At 38.0% G+C, this 23,577-nt stretch overlaps 2 protein-coding genes across 3 annotated transcripts in view; one reads left to right on the top strand and one right to left on the bottom strand.

Annotated features, from left to right (window-relative positions):
• Positions 1-23,577, bottom strand: part of LOC310638086 (uncharacterized protein) — an 880,437-nt gene that overhangs the window by 645,671 nt on the left and 211,189 nt on the right. The window lies entirely within an intron of this gene.
• The window catches only part of RIMS4 (regulating synaptic membrane exocytosis 4), a gene marked incomplete at both ends in the record, with an annotated part of 93,805 nt that continues 86,174 nt past the window's right edge, over positions 15,947-23,577 (top strand). For both annotated transcript variants that reach the window (XM_083358838.1, XM_083358837.1), the window contains one exon: positions 15,947-16,043. In XM_083358838.1, coding sequence (XP_083214964.1) covers positions 15,947-16,043 — 97 coding nt within the window. The remainder of the gene's footprint in view (positions 16,044-23,577) is intronic.

Below are 23,577 nucleotides of genomic sequence, written 5' to 3'. Positions count from 1 at the left end.
TTTACAGCTGACAGCATGCTTGTCAAAATGTTTGTCTCTGTGTAAAACTCTTGTCACCATTCTCCTTGCCTGCGGGACAATGCAAATGTAAAAGCTATTAAGCCTCCATGAATGCACAAATAAATATTCAGCATGGTTAACATTTCATAGCAATCTATTCAATACTCAGGAAAGCTTGTTGGGAAAAGCTCTGTACCTTTCTTTTTCCTGACTCTGTATTATTTCCTGCTCCTGGCTGCATTTTCTCTTCTTTTGGGCAGGACCACAGCTTTGGACTCTGTTTGAGACCTGACCTGCAAAAAATTTAAAATATCTCTTGAAAACCAATCAGATGCCCAGCCCTTTCCACAAATCCTCAGAACAAGGAAATGATATCATCTCTCAGCAAGATAGAGATACAAATGGCATTTATTTTTGTGATTGTCATTATGCTGTTTTTATTGCAGGAGAATATCCCCCACTATTATTGCATTATTATGATTAAATTTATTAAATAAATTCATATAGCTGCCATACTCACAGACAGTGATTCCAGGAAGTGTCCACATTAAAAGCCCATAGTTAAAAAAATCACAATTTAATACTCACTCATCCCCACTCAATGGTGGTGACAACAGAATCAAACAAGCCACAAACAAGCTTTGGATGGGCTCCCCAGGCCCAGTGACAAAACCATGTCTTCAAGGCCTTGCAGAAAAGATGGAGACCAATTATATCTCTGGGGGAATGATGTTCCACAGGGAGGAAACCATCACAGAGAAGGCCCTTTTCCTACCCCCCCCCCAGATGTAGTTCCTTGATGTTGGGACCCACAATATGTCTTGCCTTCCTGCTCTGGTGGGCCAAATATGTGTAATTGGGAAGAGGCAGTCATCAAGCAGTCCCCTGACCTACAATGTGTGATAGCACAAATATCTTCAGAAAACATAAATCCAGGGCAGAAGCAAATGCCACAACCCATAGCCAAAGGGATGCATAATAGGGGCCCTTCCTTTGGGTGATCTTTTGGTAGCAACAAAATTCTATGCTGATAAAGCACCATTCAGTATATCAGTGGGAAATAAGAGTATTTTGGCATCTTAAAACAGTTTACAGCTGAATAAGCATTTCTAGATCACAGACCATATCATAAGATGCGTGGTGCATAATTCAGAGAGACGAAAGCAGTATTTATGTATGGTGTAATTGCTGGGAGGGAGGAGAGAGGAGGAATGATGAAAGGAAAAGGGGGAGGAAAATTTCTTTTAGGGTAACCAAACATAAAGTAGCAGTTAGGTATCCTATAGATCTTTTTGCACTGAATAATTTATGACTATGTGTAGAGAGTCACTCTGGTTTTGTGGTTAAAGAAAGGATCAAAATAGAAAGTGGATGACCATGAGTTCTAGTTCCTCCTTAGGCCCAAAATCAGCTGGATGACCTTGAGCTTGTCTTCCCAGATCTAGGAAGAAGGCAATGGTGAGGGACTTGTCCAGACAGCTGCCAGGAGTCGACACTGACTTGAAGGCACTGCTCCCCCCGCCCCCCCACCCCCCCCACCCCGACAAAAAAAAGTAGTGTAAAAAGATAAAGACACATTCAAGGCTAGCTTTATCCCAGTAACTAAATTCATACAGTTTCCTTGGCAACATTATGGAAGTAATCTGTCTTCGCCAACCTCTGTATTACCATTAGAGTATTTTTCTTATATGTTTACAGTAAGTTTAAATTAAGGAAAGACTATATAGGCAGTAGCCATTTTCTATAAGTAAAGGTTGGTTCTTGCCATTTGAAACAAATGAATCAGAATAGAGCTGGAAGGGACCTTGGAAGTCTTCTAGTCCAGCCCCCTGCTCAAGCAGAAGATCCTATACCATTTCAGACAAGTGGCTGTCCGGTCTCTTCTTAAAAACCTCCAGTGATGAAGCACCCACAACATCTGAAGGCACACTGTTGCACTGGTTAATTGTCCTCACTGTTAGGAAGTTTCTCCTTAATTCCAGGTTGCTTCTCTCTTTCCAACCATTGTTTCTTGTCCTGCCTTCTAATGCTTTGGGAAATAAATTGACACACCCCTCCCTCCTTGTGGTATTCCAGTACACTGGAATACTGCTATCATGTCCCCACTAGTCCTTCTTTTCTCTCGATTGGTCATACCCAAATCCTGGGTGCATCATGTAGGAAAACCCATGTAAAGGAAGACATATCTTATGCATACCTACGTAAAGGAAGACATATGTCTTATGAATAGAAAAACACATAAAATGCCCATTTAAAAATAAATCTGTTTCAACTCTAGACAAAAAGACATTTGTTTAAATACAAATAAGGAGGCATTTGCTTTTACATTAAGATAAGGAAATACTTGTAAAAAGCTAACACACTCCATTGAAATGATCTGTAAATCTCCACACTACAAAACCCTTTAAATAGGTAAGAGGCAGTTCTTTGACCACCCATCTTAAGTTACTTGAGACCTTTGGACTGAATAAATATATTTCTTTTGACTCTCCATTGATCATCTGGTAAGCTTCATTGGACTCCTACTTTGGCATGACTGTTGGAAAAGAAGGGATCTAATCCTTCTGACAATGACAAAAGGCTTCAATTTCTTCAGTTATCAGTCAGAACCAGCACCTTTCAATTGTTATCTTGCTTGGGCTCTACACCAAATTCTGTTTGCTTTTCAGAAAGCTCTCTTGAACAGAATCCACTTTACTTAGTAAGGTAGGCAAACCATGCTAAAAATGGCTCCCAGAATTCTTTTTCAAAGTTTTTATCATCAGTGACTTTAGGAGGTGCCTAAACTCTCTTCTGCATAATGAAATAGCATGTTGCATCTCTATATGTGTTTCTGCTCTTTTGTTGTGTCTATATGTGAGAGTATGTGATGGGAAACAAAGGACAGGTTGCATATGCTCCAGTCTGAATTACATGACCAGGGGAGCAACTGTGAATAAAAGAATCAGTAATTCCACTGTATGTTCCATATTGTGGATTGAATTCTTTTTTTTCTGGATTTTTGCCCTGTGCAGCCTGCTACCATCATTTGGAATTTAGCACTATTCTGTTTAGTTTTTAGAAAATTATTATGCTGATGGCCAAGTGGACCTAGCCCTTTTGTCCAATTGAATTGGAAGGAATAATAAACAGGGAAAGAGTTTCTCTCAACCACAAAAACGTTATCAGTTCCTATTACATGTAATGCATAATCTCAACCAATTGTTTTTCCCCATAAACATAATTAAGGAAGTTGTGGTTTAGTAAGATTTTTCAACCAAGTCTCATATTAACTGCAATCCTTCTATTGCTTTGTAGAAATATTATGCCAAATTAGTAAAAATAGGTTTTCTTTTTCAGGATAAGGAAACTAGTATTTTTAAAAAACAGAAGTACAGCTACAGCTGTGAACTAATACTTCTGAACAGTAGTATCAGTCACTTATTTTAATGAAAACTGTCCTTGAAAAATATCTATGGTGATTCTCGGTCATCCAGATCATAGTTGTCTCAAAGGTATTTTTTCCAAAAGGCAGCTGTACTGTTTTTTTGAGGAAGAAGAAGAAAACATTTTGCTTCTCATCCAAGAAGCTTCATCAGTTGTGACTGGATGGTTCTTGAAAACCTTTAGTGTCCTTGAAAAACCTTTTTTTACATTTTAGTTCATTCAAATCCCATCATAACAGCAGCTTTTCCTTGAAATGGCCTGGACCAAAAATTAATATTCCCAATCTCCAGATGTTCCCTGGAGTTCCAGAAACTGGTTTTGATAAAACTGGAAGTTCAAATAAATCTAATCTAAGCGCAGATAACTGAAGCAACAGCATGTTGTTTTTGAGTTTAGCTCTGCCCTCGTTTCTCTCTCCCTAAAGGCAACACTGAGATTGTAAACGCTTCAGAGTAGGAACCTAGTATTTTTTTTTAAATTTTTTACAATGCCCATTACAGAAATGGCATCATTATTAGTCATTATTCTGTAGGTCTGAATAAATTCATGTAGAGAAGAAAATGTAGCCAAGGAGGGTGTTCTTGCATGCCTTCCTAATGCTATATCCAAATTGCACAGATTTTTGATTGACACTAGAGTTGGCTCAGACACATGGTTCTGACGTCACAACTATGCATACTGAGCTGTGTGAGTGACAGTTCTATAGAAGGAACAAGGCAGCATCAACAGTATCTTGTTATTTTTCTGTTGAGGAGCTGACGTGCAGGCAAGACAGAATTCATGGTAGCTCAGAGAAATTAACCTTTCTGCTTAGGGGTTTATGGTCCCAATTATTAAAATCTCACCAGGAAATTTCAATTAGGGAGCACTATGCAAATTATTTCTGTAGATGAATAAAAGCTAAGGAAAGACATCCTCTCCCTTAATGCTGCTGCTCAAGTAGTATAGCTACTACTTTTCCTGCAGGAAGAAGCAGATTTAATTCTTGGCTCCTACAGGGAATATTGAGACATATTCTGTTAGAAACTGGAGCATCATTGTCAGTTAGGGTTAGCATCATAAGCTGAGCTTCTCATGTTCTCATCTTTTTAAAGGCTATAAGACCTGGGCTGCAAAAATCTAGATTACTACAAGATGGCAGCAAAGAGCCAATCATCTTTTTTCTGCTTGCTGGATTTTTGCAGCCTAGATTTAATAGCTCTCAGCTTTAACTGCCACATTTTCAGATTAAAATTGTATGTGCCATTGTGCACATCTTTGGCATTGCATAAGCTCATACTGACAAAAGGAGAGAAAAGAAAAGAACCAAATTGGCTGGCAAGGGTAATAAGATTCTAATACTGCTAAATCCAGGATGAAATCACCAATAAGAACATATATCCCTTTGGGAGAAGCCTTTGTTTCTTAGCAAAATATAGATGCTGGTAACATTGAGAAAGGGGCATCTGATTTGATCCTCAGTCTAAATTCAGCTGTCACTTAGCTAAGAGCTGTTCTTAATTTAAATGCCTATGCATAGCTTCAATAGAATATTTAGAAAAGGCTGTACAATTTGTGACCCAGTAAATTAAACACTATATAGGTAACTGATTCCAGCTTAATAAAAGCTCTGATCTTTCTGGATACCTGGGTTTGCAGATACAGGAAGGTTTGTCAAGCATGTGGAATTCAGGAGTACAAAGGATGCAAGTGAATTATTATTTGAGTTGGTAGGTCATCAGGTAGCATAGTCAGTCATACATTTAAATGAACAGTGTGAGTTCCAAGCTGAAATGATTTCTTCAGACCATAGGCATTTATCCAGCACATGGAAATAAAAAAGGCTAAAGGACTGCAGCCTCATTCAGTGAAACATCTTCTACCAATTGACAGTACTTGATAAACACAAGGGCCATTTTCAGTTAAAATCAAGAGCATCCGTTCATATTTATTTATTTTTAATTAGAGCATGCTTCCTTTAAAAGAAATGTCAGAGCTCCATTATGTGAGATGGCTTTGGATATAACTGGGTCTCATATACTGTTTAAAGATAATAGTAGAAATAATAAAATTCATCTTGACTCTGTGATTTTATACCATTAAGTTTAAAAGCCTGAACAATGCAAGAAGGAAAAAAGATATTTGCTGGATGGCCTTATTGAGACGATCAGACAAGTAGCAGAAAAATCTAGCCAGTAGGTGCTGAGATTTTTATTTTGGCAACAATTCCTCCCAGCCCTCTTTGGTTTAGATTTCACCCCTCTCCCAATCTGTTAACTCTCATTGTCCATCATATTTCATAAAAATGCTCATTATATAGACTGTATTTAACATTGATTAAGTAAAGGTAAAGGTAAAGTAAGAACATTGGGTTGATTTGCTCAACAATCCATTTGTTTCTTTTCTTAGCTATCAGTCGTATTCTTAAGAATTTTCTCCAACACCAGTTCAAATAACTTAAGTTTTCTTTGTTGCAATAACTTCATTTTGTATTGTAATTTCATGGCTGCTGATATATTTAATAAAGTTAAAAAGGCTTCACAAAATTATACTATAATATCTACTCCTAGATTATTAAAAGCAACCTTTGTCTAAATCTTAACCCAGTATTTCTTTTCCAAGATAACTGTTTGTCAGATAGAAGCAAAAGCATGATTATGCAGATTATCCTGTGTTTACCTGTTTTCCTTGCAATGGTCACTGTTTTATATTATGCCTGGCAAGGAACACTGTGGGATTTTCTTTTTTTTTCCAGTGAAATTCCACCTTCCCTGTAAAGCTGTTCACATAGTGATTTTAATGCTTATAATTCTACAGTGAGATTTAGAAGCAAGAAGGGGGCAGCTCTCCCAAATTACATGTGGAAGATTTCAAACGAATACATGAAGTTGTAATACTGTTTTGTTTTTATAATGTTGCGTGAACCCACCCCATTGTGTTCATCCATGGTATATATCTGAACCCAGCTAATAGTAGTATAATCAAATCATAGCTAAACAGATTATTAAGTGATACTTAGTGATTGTCTACAATTGTGACATTAAAAATACAGGAAATCGACGCATGATAATTGTATTCATTCATCACACTAAGCAAAACTGTCCGTGGTTTTAGCTTTCTGTGTAATGTAAACACAGTCATCGTGTTTGCATACCTTGGATCGTGGTTTAATATACTAGCATGAACCCAGTCAAAAGAATGCTATTAAACAAAACATATTTAGGGTATATTTATTCACTTCCCCCCAACCTGTTACAGATCCAATCGGGTTTATCAGTTTGGCAAGGTTAGTAGGAATTCCAATCCCCATTCCTTGTGACTCTCTAATAAACAACTTTGTCAAATTCAGACAATCCATTGAATAGCAGATGAGAGGCCAGGAACAAATCCTGATATAGCTATGAGTAAGGTTAACAAATTCAAGGCCTTCCTAACAGTCGTAACTAATTTACATTACACTTATATCCATACGATGTTATAACAGTATATTTCTCCTTATTTTTTCATTTATACGTGAGAGGAGAAAATATTCTTGCTATTCTCAGTATTGATCCATCAGTTATATCAACAGTAATTATTTTTCCAATAAATTAGCACTCAGAAATATTTTCTAGAATATATTTCATGTGCATTGGAAGATTTTAGTGAATGAACAAGACTATGCAGTTCACTATAAATAGCACAGCACACATTAATTGATTAAATTCATGTGACAGACTATTTATTGTTTCCATCCCAGATAAAAATAGACCTCTCCTTAACAAGAGCAAGCTCTTTAGCTCTGGACTTTCAAATGGCCACTGCTAGGTCCAAGTTAAATACATTTATCCTATCAAAGCCCCATTTCACTCCCCAATTCCTTGCTCAGGCTTTCCATATATTTGCTGTGAAGCATCAATGAGACCTACAGATAGAATTAAATTATAATGGGATTGGATTTTCCTCCCTGTATATATTTTATTTTATTTTATTATTTATTTTATTTTATTATTTTATTTTATTTTATTATTATTTCATTTTATTATTTTATTTGTATCCTGCCTTTTTTTCATATAACTCAGAACAGAGATCACATCCAGTATATCTTCTTCCTCCTATTTTCCCCACAACAACCATCCTATGAGGTGGGCTGAGAGAGAGTGAGTAGCCCAAAATCACCCAGCCAGATTTCATGACTAAGGCAGAACTAGAACTCACAGACTCCCAGTTTCTAACTTGGTGCCTTAACCATTAGATCAAACTGGCTCTCCATATATAGTACATTGCATCCTTCTTTCAGCATTTCCCACTGTGTCTTTCAATTGCTATAATACATAAGCTTATTAAATGTAGCTTTACACATAGCAATGCTGCTTTATGGGTTTTGTGATCCTGGTAAGCATTAAGAAATGATAAAACTGTCTTGAGAGTTTCTATTCAGTCATGGTTTTTATGCTTTTGGTGCAGAGGTTGTATATTACTAATAGTCTATACAGCTAAAGATTCTAATTCTAAATTCAGCTCAAGCAAACTGAACTTTGGAAATCCACAGGATATGGATTCATACAACATGGTATAATGGGTATTGTTACACATAGCTTAACATGTCATAAGGATTCTAAATTTTGGTTTATGACTTAGGATGTTTTGCGGGGCCAGCCAATTAGGGCTTATTTAACAAATATGGTAAAGTAAATGATAGTTTTGCTTGTGATTCAACTTATCCTCCCATCCATCCATCCATCCATCCATCCATCCATCCATGCTACGATACTTTTGTTTCTCTTTAGTTATTAGATCTGCCTTTATTCCCCTTTTACAACTTACTCAATACACACCCTCTTCTTACTATCAACAGCTTAGTTAACTTTTAAAGAATCAAAGCAAGGATGACATAAACACATAGGTACTTGTATTCTGATGGAACTTTATCATAGCCAAACTTAGTTGTGGATTATTTTGAGATTTTCAGCTAATGATCTTATGGTGTGAAGACATATACCTGAGATGTAATGATCATTTGGGGAGCTATTTAATGTATATTCCACTGACTTAAAATATAATTCAGCACAAGAAGCAACGGATGGAAACTAAGGAGAGAAGCAACCTAGAACTAAGGAGGAATGTCCTGACAATTAGAATAATTAATCAGTAGAATAGCTTGCCTCCAGAAGTGTGGGTGCTCCAACACTGGAGGTTTTAAAGAAGACATTGGATAACCTTTTGTCTGAAATGGTATAGGGTTTCCTGCCTGAGCAAGGAGTTCGGCTAGAAGACCACGAAAGTCCCTTCCAACTCTGTTATTCTGTTATTAAGTGCTGCTCTTGGGAGCCTCTCACTCCTACCCTTCAAGTATTCCTGGGCCATCTTGTTTTGCATTATCCTTCCATAAGGACCTAACAGGTGGGAAATTTACATGGAATTACTGTAGACTTAAATTATGTCCAGCCACTGTGCTTGTTATTCTTTCTGGGTAAAGTGCTTATTAAAATTCAGACAGTTGAAAAAGCGCCTGTCTTTTCAACACTGCCTCTATTTGTAACGCTGCCAGAGAAATGAGTGGGAATGAATGAAAGTAATGTGAAGGAAGCAGATTGCCTGCACAATAACCACGCTTCCATTCTGCTAAGTTTGTTGTTATGTTTTTCACCTCCTCCTATACGTAGCCAAAAACATCTGTTCCACATTTTGCAAAAGAAAGCTATATGGGTCAGTCTTTTTCCCCCGTAAACAAGCAACTTCTGCTTTTGCACATGCAAGCGGTATCCGTTTCCGAAGATAACAGAAACAAAACTGGCCACAGCTTCCTATCGAAAAATCAGCTGAGATTAAGCGTAATGAATTAGGTAACAAAGGAGGCTCGCCTGGTAATACATTAACAGGATTTCAAATGTCATGAAGCATTGGAATAATGAAATAATTTATTACCAAACAATACAGAACTAGAAAGGCACAGCTTGCCAGACAGTGCAAGTGATTAACTAGGTATTCAGATTCAATATTTCGTATGGAAATGGCTTCACTGAAAACAATGGCTCAAAGGTCCTGTACCCTGAGCTAGAAAAAAACTCATGTACTTCTGTATGGATTGACGCAAAATCATCTAACCCAGCATGTGGAGTAAGTAAGTAGATTGCTGATTTTGCCATTTGTGGAAATGGAAATCTTTCCTATATTAGATTTTTGTATTCTCCAAAACAAAACTATTGAAATTGTATCTGACTCATTTTGGAGGAAAATGTGTGACAGGTTTAGGGGTTTTCACAGTATATTATGAAAAAAAGTAAATATGGCATTGTGGCTGCCATGTTGTCATTTTTTTTTTAACCGTACTCCATGGACACCCCTGGGCAGGCTTATCCCTTCACTCCTTTATTGTTCTGTATCTGAAACCTTTATATGTACAAACAATAAGCCTCATAAGTAAGAGTAGTAGTGAAAAAGCTGGTTCCAAATTAAAAAAATTCAGGAGATGTTTTGTAATGAAAGCATTTGGGCATCCTGTTCTTCTAGGGTACTCAAGATATTATTTATTTTTTATTTTTTATTTTAATTCCATTTATATCCCGCCCTTCTCCGAAGACTCAGGGCGGCTTACAAGCTTAGCAGTAGCCTTCATTCTATGTATATGCCTGCTTATTAGGGCTTTCGCCCCCCCCCCAAGCGGCATTATTACAAAGTCAGCTTAATTGCCCCCAACAATCTGGGTTCTCATTTTACCTACCTCGGAAGGATGGAAGGCTGAGTCAACCTTGAGCCTGGTGGGATGCGAACCTGCACTAATTGCAGGCAGCTGGTGTTACTTAAGGAGGCATTAGCCCACTGCTCCACCAAGGCACAATCTACCATATTGAATAGAACATTTACTATAGCTAAATGTATTTATTTAGTTTTCAGATTTCTTGCCCATTGTTACATCATATGTTGGATGGAACTGGTTTCAGTATTAGTAAAAATCCAATAGTACCTTTTCTTAAGAAACCTCTGCAAATCCTAGAAAAGCCAATTGAAGAATGAACCTACATCTTGTTTTTTCATTTCAAGTTTGAATCATTCAGACTCTCTACGGCAGCAAGAGATCCCTTCACACAAATCGAAGCATATGATGCAATTTTGCCTACACTACTTCTGAGTTTCCTGGATGAGCAATGCTCATCTTCTGAGGACAGCTGGCACTTTTGACCCACTGCCAGCCTTTCTGAATGGGTTTCAAGGAAAGACAAGGGCAGGAAAGAGGCCTTCAGAAAAGATTGAAAGAAGCATCCACTTTTGCTGAAACCTCTTCAGCTATGTCTATGTCATTCAAACACTTATAACCAGCAAAAGTGGAATTAATTAAAAGATTAATTGATGTAACAGGGAAGATGAGAAAGATGATTCTGGGATTCTTGCAGTGCTACATTTTTATAGGGAGACTTTTATGGGGTTTCCAATATTTCATTCCTACATGAAACAAAGTATTTGATATGACAAAATATAAGACCCTAATAATTAATCAGTTGTACTATTTCCCTTTGTTCCCTCAGCTACTGACTGAGTCTGTATTGTGCACCAGATCTTTCATCTGTCAAACAGTAAATATAGATGTTGAAAATATTTTAATATATACATTAAAATGATACAATAGACTGCCCAACTAATTTAAAAATCAATTTTCTAAAATTAAATGCTTCCTTGAGAGATGGTACGGTATCCTAGATCTATAGTGTATTGCCTCTTCAAGAACTCTTTCTTGAACACAAAGATACAGGACAATTTTCATCAGTTTCCAATTTTCTCTTTTTAGGAAAGGCTGTTGAGAAGGGGACTGGCTTACAGCTCCCAAAGGTTCTGGATGAAATGGATTATATTGCTCCCTTCCACTCAGGTTACAGGATACAGTACTGAGATGGCATTGATGGCATTTATGAACAATTTTTTGGGGGACCAGTATGGAGGTAGAGCATCCATCCTAGCCCTCCTTGATCTCTTGGGACTTTCTATGCCATTGATCATGATAATCTAGTGGCGTTTGATTAAAATTTATGGTCATTCAGACCATATGCTGATTTTTGAAGTTCTAAAAACCCTGGCTATGTCTCTTTCATGGATCCAATATGCAGTTCAATGATAATCCAACCATATATTTGGCACAGCCACTACTATGGAATTGGTATATTAATGAGATGGTGAATTAAACCAAATACAAACCACTGAAGAAGAAAAGGGCAACTATTATAGTGTTTTGCCAAGAAAATCCACAAGGCATTGACATCTAAGGCAATAATAACCTAATTTTAGAAGATGAGTCCCCCAAGTTATTCTAGTGTATTTTTAGGTATCCATCAAAGTACTGAGGAGCAGCAAAGAGCAAGTGTGAATATCACTAAGGTTTATCCAGTGGCTAGATTAAAGCTGAAAGGATGTGTTGTTGCTGATATGCCAAGAAGCAAAAGGAAAGATTGGGGCTGTAAAGATACTGCTGATAATGGAATATCAAAATCATGCAAACTTGCTGTAAGAGCAGAAATGCCAAAATTGAACAGCAACATTCTGGTAGTCAGCTAGCTGAAATGGGTAATTTGATATCAGAAGAACATCAAGTCTATTACAGATAAGAAAAACAGAAGAAATTGAGTAGTCATAATTACTAATAAAGAGGTGTCAAGATTAGTGCTGGAATACAATCCCCCCAAATGGTATAATTATCTCAATTCAAGTTCAAGGCCAGTGAATTGATGTCATGGTGATTCAGGTCTATGCACCAATAGGATTTGGAGAAAACAGATTAGTTTGATGGTGACTTGCAATATCTTCTTGATGCAGTACCTTAAAAATATATCATACTAATTATAGGAGACTGGAATACTGAAGTAGGAAATGAAATAGCATCTGAAATAACAGGAAAAATTGTCCTTGATGTATGAAATTAAGCAGGAGACAGACTGAAAAGTTCTGCTGAGGAAATTATAGTAAATACCTTGTTCTACTTTATTTATATGAATATCACCAGATGAACCCACAAAATCAAAATCAAAGTTAATATAGAGAAGTTATTTTTAATCAGAAAAAACAAGATGTGGTGCTGATCATAACTCAGATTATGAATGCTTTGCAAAACAATAAATTAAACTTAAAATGAACCATAATAATTAGACAATAAAATATTACCTTACCAATATTCCACATAACTGAATATTATGGTAAAAACAAGTTTAATGGATTAGATTTCATTAACAGGGTGCCTTAAGAATTTTAGGCTAAAACTCATGACAAGATTAAAGATGAAGTGAGCAAAAATATCCTGAAAGCTATAAGGATGCAGAATATTTTCTGCTGATACACTGAAAATAGATGGAAAAACAAAACAAAGAGAAAACGAAAAGCAAGATATAGAGGAAAATATGCCCAATAAAAACTGAATTCCAGAAAACATCAAGGCTCAAAAATTCACATCATTAGTGACTGTAGATATGAGACAATGTCTGCTTCTTGGTTGGTCTAGACAAAATTTCAAAGTTTGGAAACATTACAATGACAATAAAGAAGTACATTGTCAGGGACTTGGGAAAACCCAATTCTTATAACAAGAATTAAGATTAAGTTTAAATATTTTGCTTTAATAAATAATACAAAGATAACACAAAGGCAGATGTTATTGGAAAAGACTGTAAGGTTTGGAAAAATGAAAAGAAATAAAGAGACTAATAAGAAACAGGATGGTGAGGTACTGTCACTGACATCCTAAGCACAACTTACAATAACTCAGTAATTGACAATCCAGGTAAAATTATGTCTATCTGATCAGATAAGGTCTAAACTGACCAAAGAACAATAGTCTGTCCACTGATATATGCGTAGATAAGTTGGAAGTTGGATGGACTCAGGATAAAAAAGAAGTAAAACTAAGTTCTTAAGTTTAGGTCAGAATTCTCTACATGATGCTCACAAGCGTCAACTGACCTATGCCCATTTCTGGTACAGCTCATCTCCAGGCAATTTTTAAAAATAAAGATGGTAGGTTTTTTTTTTGACTGGATATACTGTATGTACTACCCAGAAAAAAAAAGATAAAGATTAATTGAAATGATAAGGATCATCCTAACCTGGAGGGAACACTGGTAATATCTTCACCCAGACTATGTTTTGAAAAATGAGTATTTTGTGAATATTCACATTCACTATCTCGGGCATTCCATGCATATTTAAATTTCTCAAGGCAGCCATTTTAAGAATAACCAATAATGACATTTTTAGAAATAAAGAGAGCCTCATTTTTTATATCTGAATCTCTAACTTAAAGGATGACAGTTTGAAAGTATGTATAAAGAAATGTGATAAAAGGTAACAATGTGAAGAGGTTTGTGCTGTAACTGATCTTTATGTTTGTGTTTCATTCTTTCATGACCCAAATTTGTTTATTTGCTACTTGTCTTTCCTTTATAGTTTTCTTAAAGCTTGACACTAATCCAAAATTAAATATTCCAGCAAAGCATAGATATGTGCCTGGATTCTGATTATTTCAAGGTTTATCTTCTAGTGATATACATTAACAACTCATTCATTCAGCTGACATGTTCTAATCAAGCTGATAGCATTACCATCTGAATTCAATTCACATAGACATGTATATGATTTAAAAAGCACTGTTGTTTTTCTAGAATAATGTATATTATTGTTACTTTCTTAGCGGTCTTTAAAAGGTTTGGCCAATGTGATCTCTTAATTTTTGTGCAACATTTTATCTATTTATTGCTCTTTTACCCCAGCCTCATGATTTACAGCTGTGATGGATTTATCCTGCCCCCTTTAAATCTCAGCTAGCTAGCTGCACTTGGAAGTGTAATTTCATTGACAAGGACTCTGGCATTTCTTGTGGCCTACTGGCCATAAGAGGCAGTTGGAGGTAGACAGAGTCAAAGATTCATTCTATCTCTGCTCTATCACTTTGCCTTTTCTCTGTGACAGGGTGGAGTCCTTCCGCCTTTGCTCCCAGGACTTCTCATATACTCTCTTCCTTTCTCTCTTCCTGGTAGGATGCAATTAGCTAGGTGCTAGGCTTTCTGTATAATGTATATTCTAAAACAAATCTTTGCGTATAGTTAGAAAACCTGCTTCTCTATTGATCAGGTTGGATTTCCTGTCTCAGGAAGACCTACAAATTCTTTCCTTCCAACTAAACCTATCAGTAGGGCATCACTTTAAGGAAGGTAGTTTCACCAACTCATCTAGGAATTAAAGGTAAAAACCCCTGAAGTACAGCTCAACTCCTGATAAGCACAGAAACATACCTAGAAATGTTGACAGCTTTCTTCCAGTATGTTTTTTTTTACCCCTTTCCAGTCTAGTTTACAAATGTAGTGTGCTAACCAAATACTAACCAGGCCTGACTTTGTTTAGCTCTCAAGACTAGAAGTCATAGAATTGGAAGGGATTAGTCCAAGCTTCAGCCATGGGCAGGAAAAGCAAATCACCCATGAGAGATGGAGGACTACAGCTTCTCTAAACAGATTGTCCCACTGCTCTATAAATCCTGCCACCATGAAGTTTTTTTCTTAGGTTTTTTTTTTTGCTTTTTAATTTTTGCTTTTTAATTCAGGGAGCCAGGTGCTGAATAGATATGTAGGGTTTGCCCTTAAAAAACCCTCTTTTCTCCAGCCATCGGATAGTGCAGCTAAATAATTCCAGATGATGGATGGTATTTAATATTCCACGTCGCGCTCCGGGAGCCGAACTTCACGAACCAAAAACTGGGTAGTGGACTCCGAAAGGGAGGGAGGGGGCCACTCGCGCCTTCGCTTTTCGCTTAGCAACAACCCCCGCCAACCAGCGTAGTAGCTCAGCCCCTTTTAAGACTAGCGTCTCTTTCCCCCCCCCTCCGCGCCCCCCTTCGCCTTTCGCCAGCCGGCTACGATTGGAGGCGCTGCCTTCCAGGACTGACTTCACGGCGGACTCCGCCTCCGACGCTGGAGAGTGAATGAAGGAGCGAAGCGAGAGCAGCAACCGCCGCAAGGAGTTGCAAGGGACGTAGTGAGTGGGAGCCGAGGGCGTCCGGGGAGACGGGACTGAGCAGCAGGTGGTCCTCTCGCCTGCATCTCTGAAGCGGCGGAAGCGGTCTCGGTCTCTGGCGGCGTCAGCAACTTCAGCCTCCCAGCACTGCTGCATCAGCGGCAGTCGTAGCCTGTATCCCTCTGGCCGGGGCTGGAGGCTGCAGCATCCGCCTTTTCCGACAACAGCAGCTCAGCATCCCTCAAGCCAGCCTTCTCTTCCCCTTGGGTACCACTAGCCGCGGCTGATTCCCCCCTCCCTCTCTCCCCGCCGGCGTTTCTGCCTCTCTTTCCATCCCTTCCATCGCCGCCTGGGTCCCGGCTCCGATTTTCTCGCCGTCTCTCTCTCCCCCGCCCCTCCCGTCTTGACTCGCTTTACCTTTCCTCCTGCCAGCCTTTTCTCACCTCCCCGAGGCCCCCCCTCAGCAGCCAAGACGCCGCGGGCTGTACTCCGAGTGAAGAATGGGGCGTCGAAGCTGGCCAAATCGCAGGCGGCGGCCGAAGCCCCCGGCGGCGCCCCCGGCGCGGGGCTCTTCATGGAGCGTTCGCAAAGTCGCCTCAGCCTGTCCGCCTCCTTCGAAGCCCTGGCCATCTACTTCCCCTGCATGAACAGCTTCGATGAGGAAGAGGCGGGTAAGCTTTGGGGAAAAGGGGACGAAGGGGTGGTGGGAGGACCTGTCCGCGGTTTGGAGAGGAATCGGGCAGGCAGGAGATCCGGGCCCGCTGGAGCGAAGCCAAGGAGGTGGCCTACCTTACAAGTAATAGGGTACCTGCAGCCCAAACTCCTTTCCCTGGAATGAAAGGCACCAACTTCCTTCAAACAGGTGCCCTCCTTCTAAAACCCCCGAGCCTCACAGTAAGAGGATTAGTTTTGTCCTCCCTCCGATGTGCTTTTTTGTTTTGTTTCGGCTCTCCATTTTTGGCTGAGGGTTAGAAAGGAAAAAAAAAATAGGGTGAGAGAAAGGCCATCTTCAGTAAAGCTCATCATCCTTTCCTTGTGGTCTACATCAGGGTGCATTTCAATCTCCCACTGTTGCAGCTTCAACAGCCGTGAAAACCATTGTGAATGGAACTAAAAATGAGGAAGCTTACATTTCGGGGAAAGGCCGCTGGCTTGGGAGAAGTTCACCCCTTTTGTGAAAGCTTTTCTGCCCTGTGATGCGTTTGGAAACAGGGCATTGGTGAAATTAAATGAGCTGGTAGGAAATAAGCAGGTTTCGTGTTGAATGAGCCAAGGGCGTCTTTTGGATAAGCAATCAAGAATGGGAAAAGTGGAATCCATTCGTGTCAAAGAGAGAGAAAATAAGTCGGGATGCCAGCTTTACCCAACTTCAAGCCTTCCAGAGATGTTGAGTGACAGCTTCCACCCAATGTGGCCATTAGCTGTACTGGCTGCTGCTAAGAGGAGTTGCTATTCAATAATCAGGTTGAGGAAAACTATAATATGCCGTGGTTGAATTCTAGAGAGGAATGAATGGAATGTGGGAGTAAATGGTGGAGGAAGCTAATATTACCAATGAAAGTGTGTTATAGGATAGCAGTGTTCAAATCCAGGATGGTGAATAAGAAGCCGTTTTCTTCTCTGAGTTTGTACGGCTAGGGCTGCTAGCACAGAACCAGTGACTGCTATTAGCCTGTAAGGCAGTTGTCTGCAATCTGGTGGCCTCAGATATTGAACATTAGCTTCCATAATGTTCAGCCAGCATGACTAAAGTGCAGAATACAGGATGGACTAGAGTTAGAAGTTTTTCTGGCCTGTCAATACAAATGGTATGTGGTCATGGATGCGCTGAGTCAACTCAGTCTACCTGAGTCAGTATGATGACAGTTTTATTTAATCTGGCTAATTATTTTTTGCAAGCTGCCAGAAGCAGCCCTTTGCACATGATATCTGTGTGTCTTGTGAAGCACGCCAAGCTAGATTTCAGAATTACTGTGCATGGGATTAAAGGGTCATTTTTACCCATAATCAAACTCTTTACCTTTTGATTTATACCAAAGTCAGTGTATTTATAAAAACAGCATGCATATTTTAATCCTTCTATTTTACTTCTCAGCCTTCTGAGAAAAACACTGAAATGCAAAATTTTAAATATGATGAAAAGGCCTCATCTGGCAATGAATCTTTCCAAGCATCCTAAACACCGATTGTTGTCATATACTGATCAAGAATATACTGATTTGGCTCTTTGCACAGAAAACATTTTATACACATAAATAGTTAAATCATGCTAATTGAAGAAAAAAATGTTTACTTAAATTTCCAAATTAAAAGAAAACTTTATCAATACACTGGTCCATAGCTACAATAAATATTTCGATTTAATTATTGGATCAATGTGGCTAAAATTCAAGCAAATTTGTTAAAATAATACTGGATGTGAAAAATGCAATCTGGGACTTGTTGACTTTGAAAAGCTGGAGATTCTTTTTTATTATTATCATTCCTTTGGAGGAGCAACAAGTCTGCTTCCTGAGGGAGAGAGAAAACCATTAATTAATGGATTTTCTCAATTAATGGATTTATTCATATTTAAAATGCCAAATACTAATCTCATAGATACACTTTTTATGAGCCAGGACTAGCTGTCTCTTCCAGTACAGGTTACATTTTGTGGTCCAGTGAGATCGATTTGTAGAATCTAAGAAAAAAACACACCTGTATTCTAAAATTAATGAATCATATACTCATATTCTTATATCTGGTATTGAAGCTGTTCTCCAGATTAAAGTTTTTGAATATGGGAGAAAAAATAGAAGCACCTCTAGGGGAAAAAAATCTTATCTTTATTTTTCCCTGATGTTTCATGTTCACCCGTGCTATTGGGTCAACTGTGTTGGCTGCCTCAGGCAGCAATAAATGCTTTGGGGAGGGGCAAATTCAGATGTTTTGGGAAGGCTATACTATCTGCCTTCCACCTCTAGATTTATCTTGCCATCTTCAAGCAGTGAAAGTTATCCATCAGCAGCCTTTTGAGGAAAAACTGCAACATTATTGCACTTAACTTCTGTGTTTGGACTGGATGACACACAATTTAAATTATTTGCCCTAATAAAGTACCCTGGATTGTATCCTTGTGGGTAAACTTGTGGGCCTACCTACATTACACGTTTTCACTTAGTTTCACAGTAATCATCTTTTGACGTCTTATTGGTATTTCCATATTTCTTTTCTAGCTATCATTTCTAATTCTTGGTCTCTCTTTTAGGAGATAGCTAATGTGTAACCCTTGCTTATTAACTTTATTTCTAGTTAGGATTTCTCTAATGTGACATCCACTGATAATTAAAAATTTCTTTGTCAAAGAGTCTTTTCCAAAGAAGCAACATACATTGTGTATTCCATTAAGAAAAAGGGGGAAAATGAGGACTTCCGGGTGGCGCTTCAGCGGCGAGGATGGTCAAAATCGACCGCCAGCCCTCTGACTCCGTTAAAGCCACGGAGCAGCCGACAATCAGCTGCTCTGCGGTTGAAAACCCTTCCCCTTGGGCGAAGAGGGGAAGGGGAGATTCCAGGTAGGGGTAGAGCTCCCCTAGAGCCCCAGAGTGTTTATTTTGGGTCTTGAAGGGTGAGAGCTCCCCCAAAGCCTGGAAACACACCGGATCGGAAAAGTCTCGGATGATAGAGAAAATAGAATATAAAGGTAAAAAGGTTTATCAACAAAATATTATCAGAAAGGTATTTTCAGAATTTTATTCTAAATTATATGCAAGTGATACAATTCAAAGTATAGATATAGATAAATATTTACAATAAGTGAATATTCCTAAGGTTACTCAAGAGCAGTGGGATGGAATGAATCAGTTAATAACTTCTGAAGAAATTATTTTAGCAATTAAACAGTTGAAATTGGGTAAATCACCAGGGACAGATGGATTGACAGCTGGTTATTATAAAAATTTGCAGTCAGAAATGGTGGAGCCTTTGAAGGACTTATTTAGAACAATTCAACTTGGGGAAGTAGTGCCCCTATCATGGAGAACAGCTTTCATAACATTGATTCCAAAGGAGGATCAAGATCTTAGTCAACCAAAGAATTATAGACCAATATCTCTTTTAAACACTGATTATAAGATATTTGCTAAAGTATTGGCAAATAGAATAATGAATATAATGCAACAAGTGATACATAATGATCAGCCGGGGTTTATAACTGGTAGACAAATGAAGTACAATGTAAGACAAATTGTTAATTTATTGGAATATTTGGAAAGAAACAACCAAGTCTCTGCTGCATTGATATTTTTAGATGCAGAGAAGGCTTTTGATCAATTGAATTGGCAATTTTTATAGAAAGTAATAGAAAAGATGGAATTTGGGGATTATTTTTTACAGGCTATTAAAGCAATATATCAAAAGCAAACGGCACAAATAATTGTTAATGGTAATTTAACAGAAATTTGTAAAATTGAAAAAGGAACAAGGCAGGGATGCCCTTTATCACCATTGTTGTTTGTTCTAACACTGGAAATATTATTGATTAAAATACGTGAATCAAATAAGATAAAGGGAATTAAAATTAGGCATCAAGATTAGAGAGTGAGAGTGTTTGCAGATGACTTGGTTGTTACTTTAACTCAACCTACTCAATCGGTTTTAGAATTACTGGATGTGATAATACAATATGGATAAGTTTCTGGATTTAAAGTTAATAAGCAAAAAACTAAAATATTAACAAAAATATTACTATAAAACAAAGAGAAGCATTAGAAAAATCAACAGGATTTGAAATAGTAAAAAAGGTTAAATACTTGGGGGTATATATCACAGCATCGAATGTGAAATTATATAAAAACAAATATGAATTGTTATGGCAAAAAGTACAAAAGGAGATTGATATTTGGAAAAAATTGCAATTGTGTTGGTTGGGGAGAATAGCAGCCGTGAAGATGAATGTCTTACCAAAATTTTTATTTTTGTTCCAAATGATACCAATACTTAAGAAAGATGCAAATTTAAATGAGTGGCAAAAAGGTATTAATAAATTTATCTGGGCAGGGAAAAGACAGAGAGTAAAGCTTAAAATAATGCAAGATGCACGTGAGAGAGGGGGTTTGAAGATGCCCAATTTGAGATTATATTATGATGCAGTTGTGTTATCAACAATTAGTGATTGGTTCAATTTAACAGATGAAAGAATATTGAATATTGAGGGGTATGATTTATTGTATGGATGGCATGCGTATTTATTTTATGACAAAAAGGTGGATAATATTTTTAAGACTCATATCTTAAGGAACGCTTTGTTCCGAGTTTGGAAAAAGTACCAATATATATTAAATAATAAAATACCTATATGGGCAATACCTAGACATTTATTTATTTTCTATTTATTTTATTTTATTTTATTTTATTTTATTTTATTTGTATACCGCCTTTCTCCCGAAGGACTCAGGGTGGTGAACAGGGCAATAGGTACTAGTAATGGTATTCAAAGCCCTACATGGCAGGGGTCCGGAGTACCTGAGGGAACACCTGCTGCCGGCATCGACTTCGCTCCGTCCTGTGCGTTCCCACAGAGAGGGCCTCCTCAGGGTGCCACCGGTCAGAGAATGTCGACTGGTGGCCCCCAGGGGGAGATCCTTCTCTGTGGGCGCCCTGGAGCTATGGAATCAGCTACCGGTTGAGCTCCGGACGGCGCCCGACCTTCGCTCCTTTCGCCGCAAGCTAAAAACATATTTTTTTGAACAAGCTGGCCTGGCCTGATGAGGGGATTGGGGGGGGATTTGCTATTGTTATTTTATTAGGTTTTAAAGATGTATTTTAGTATGTGGGCATTTATTTAATCTTGTTTTAACTTTTGTAATCTGTATTTTTATTCTTGCCCTGTTCACCGCCCTGAGTCCTTCGGGAGAAGGGCGGTATAGAAATAGTATTAAATAAATAAATAAATAAAATAAATAAATACTAAAATACAAAGATACAAAAATTAAGAAAAGATTAAACATAATGCCCTATGCAATACAATAAATTACAATACATTAAAAACAATAATAAAAACCCATCAGACCAGGCCGGTTTGTTCAAACAAATAGGTGTTTAGATCATGTCGGAAGGAGCAGAGGTCGGGAGCCATCCGGAGCTCAACCGGTAAACGGTTCCACAAATCTGGCGCACCCACAGAGAAAGCCCTCCCCCTGGGGGTCACCAGTCGGCATTCTCTGACTGGTGGCACCCTGAGGAGGCCCTCTCTGTGGGAGCGCACTGGGCGGAGGGAAGTTGATGCCGGCTGCAGGTGCTCCCTAAGGTACTCCGGACCCATGCCATGTAGGGCTTTAAAGGTCATTACCAGCACCTTGAATCTCACCCGGAAGACAACTGGGAGCCAATGCAGCTCACGGAGCAAAGGTGTAACATGAGAGTATTGGGAGACTCCCAACACGACTCTCGTGGCTGCATTCTGCACCAGTTGGAGCCTCCAAGTGGTCCTCAAGGGCAGCCCCATGTAGAGAGCGTTGCAGTAGTCTAACCGAGAGGTCACGAGCGCATGAGTGACCATACGCAAGGCATCCCAGCCTAGATAGGGCTGCAACTGGCGCACCAGGCGAACCTGGGCGAAGGCCCCCCTAGTCACAGTTACTATATGATCTTCTAAAGAAAGCTGTGAGTCTAGGAGGACTCCCAAGTTGCGGGCCAAGTTGCAATAGGAAATATAAATGTGGAGCAGAAACAAGATGTGATTACTTATAAAGAACTTCTTAGGATGGAAAGGAATATTTTGAAACTGAAACCATTAAATGTTTTAAAGGAAGAAAAGATAGTACAGACTTGGTTTCAGTTTATACAATTACAAGCTAGATGGATAGAAGATCAGAAAATTGGTATAATAAACGTTGATGAAAATTTGATAAAGCAAATTAAAGATCAAAGTCAATCGCATATAAAAAGGTTATATAATGCTCTTATAGAGATTGATTCAGAATCGGAGTTAGTTAAAGATTGTATGATAAAATGGGCTCAGAATATTCAAGAGCCCATAATGATGGATACTTGGGAAAAAATTTGGGTTAGAAATGTAAAATTTACACAAGCACAAAACATAAGAGAGAATTTTTACAAGATGTTTTATAGATGGCATTTAGATCCTAAAAAGTTAGCATGTATGTATCCAAATCAACCACCTAAGTGTTGGAGATGTGGTAGTGAAGAGGCAACTTATTATGATATATGGTGGACATGTAAAAATGTTAAAGCCTTTTGGATAAAAATATGGTGGATTTTTCAGAAAGTTTTTAAGAAAAAAATAAGATTTACTCCATAGCTATTCTTATTGGGGATTATTTCGGATTCTACTGTTATAGAAACTAAATTAATGTTACACTTAATAACGGCAGCCAGACTGTTGGTGGCGCAACATTGGAAGAAAGAAGATTTACCTACAATAGAACAATGGATACTTAAAGTAATGGACGTAGCTGAAATGGCAAAAGTTTCAGCATATTTGAAAGAACAGTCACAAGAAAAATATATTTTGGAATGGAAAAGATGGATTGATTATATTCAGAACAAATATGGGACTAAAAAGTTTCAAATAGCATATGAATAATTCTTAACAATTATAGAAGTGTTATTATAATTAGTTTTGTTATAAGGGAGTTAAAGGGTGGAAGGTTTGTTAACATTGTAATAGATATTTAGCATATGTTTGCATAAGATTGCTATATGCAATACCCTGTATTCTGCTTTGGGAAGTCCTGGGGGGGGGAGGGAAGGGGGGAGTGTTGATGGGGAGGGGGGTTTATTATTACAATTTTGTAAAACTTTTCAATAAAAAAAGAAAAAGGGGAAAAATCAGTTATGGAAGAATATTGGTGTCCTCGGATAATCACACAAACACTCATAAAGGGCATCATACAGAGATTCTAGAGAAGTGCTACACTTAAGCAAATAACCAAATGTTGTAAGATAAATTCCTTCTTTAAAGTAAGGTCTTTACCCTGTAATACCATCCCTGTTATCATAATTCCTTATATTTTTTCCATTTTTCCTTAACATCATTTTTAATACTATGCTACATTTTGTGTGAATAATTATTCTTGCAAATTCATTTTTCATGCAAATGTACTAGGATTGTTATATTGTTTTCAGAATGCTGAAAGGGAAATTGGGTATGTCTCAAGCTATGCTAGCTTTAACAAAGTCAGATTTTCTGCCAAATAAAGTGAT

Source organism: Vipera ursinii (genome assembly GCF_947247035.1).
Source record: "Vipera ursinii genome assembly, chromosome: 3".
In the NCBI taxonomy this organism is placed as follows: domain Eukaryota; kingdom Metazoa; phylum Chordata; class Lepidosauria; order Squamata; family Viperidae; genus Vipera; species Vipera ursinii.
This window is presented reverse-complemented; position numbering and strand designations above follow the sequence as displayed.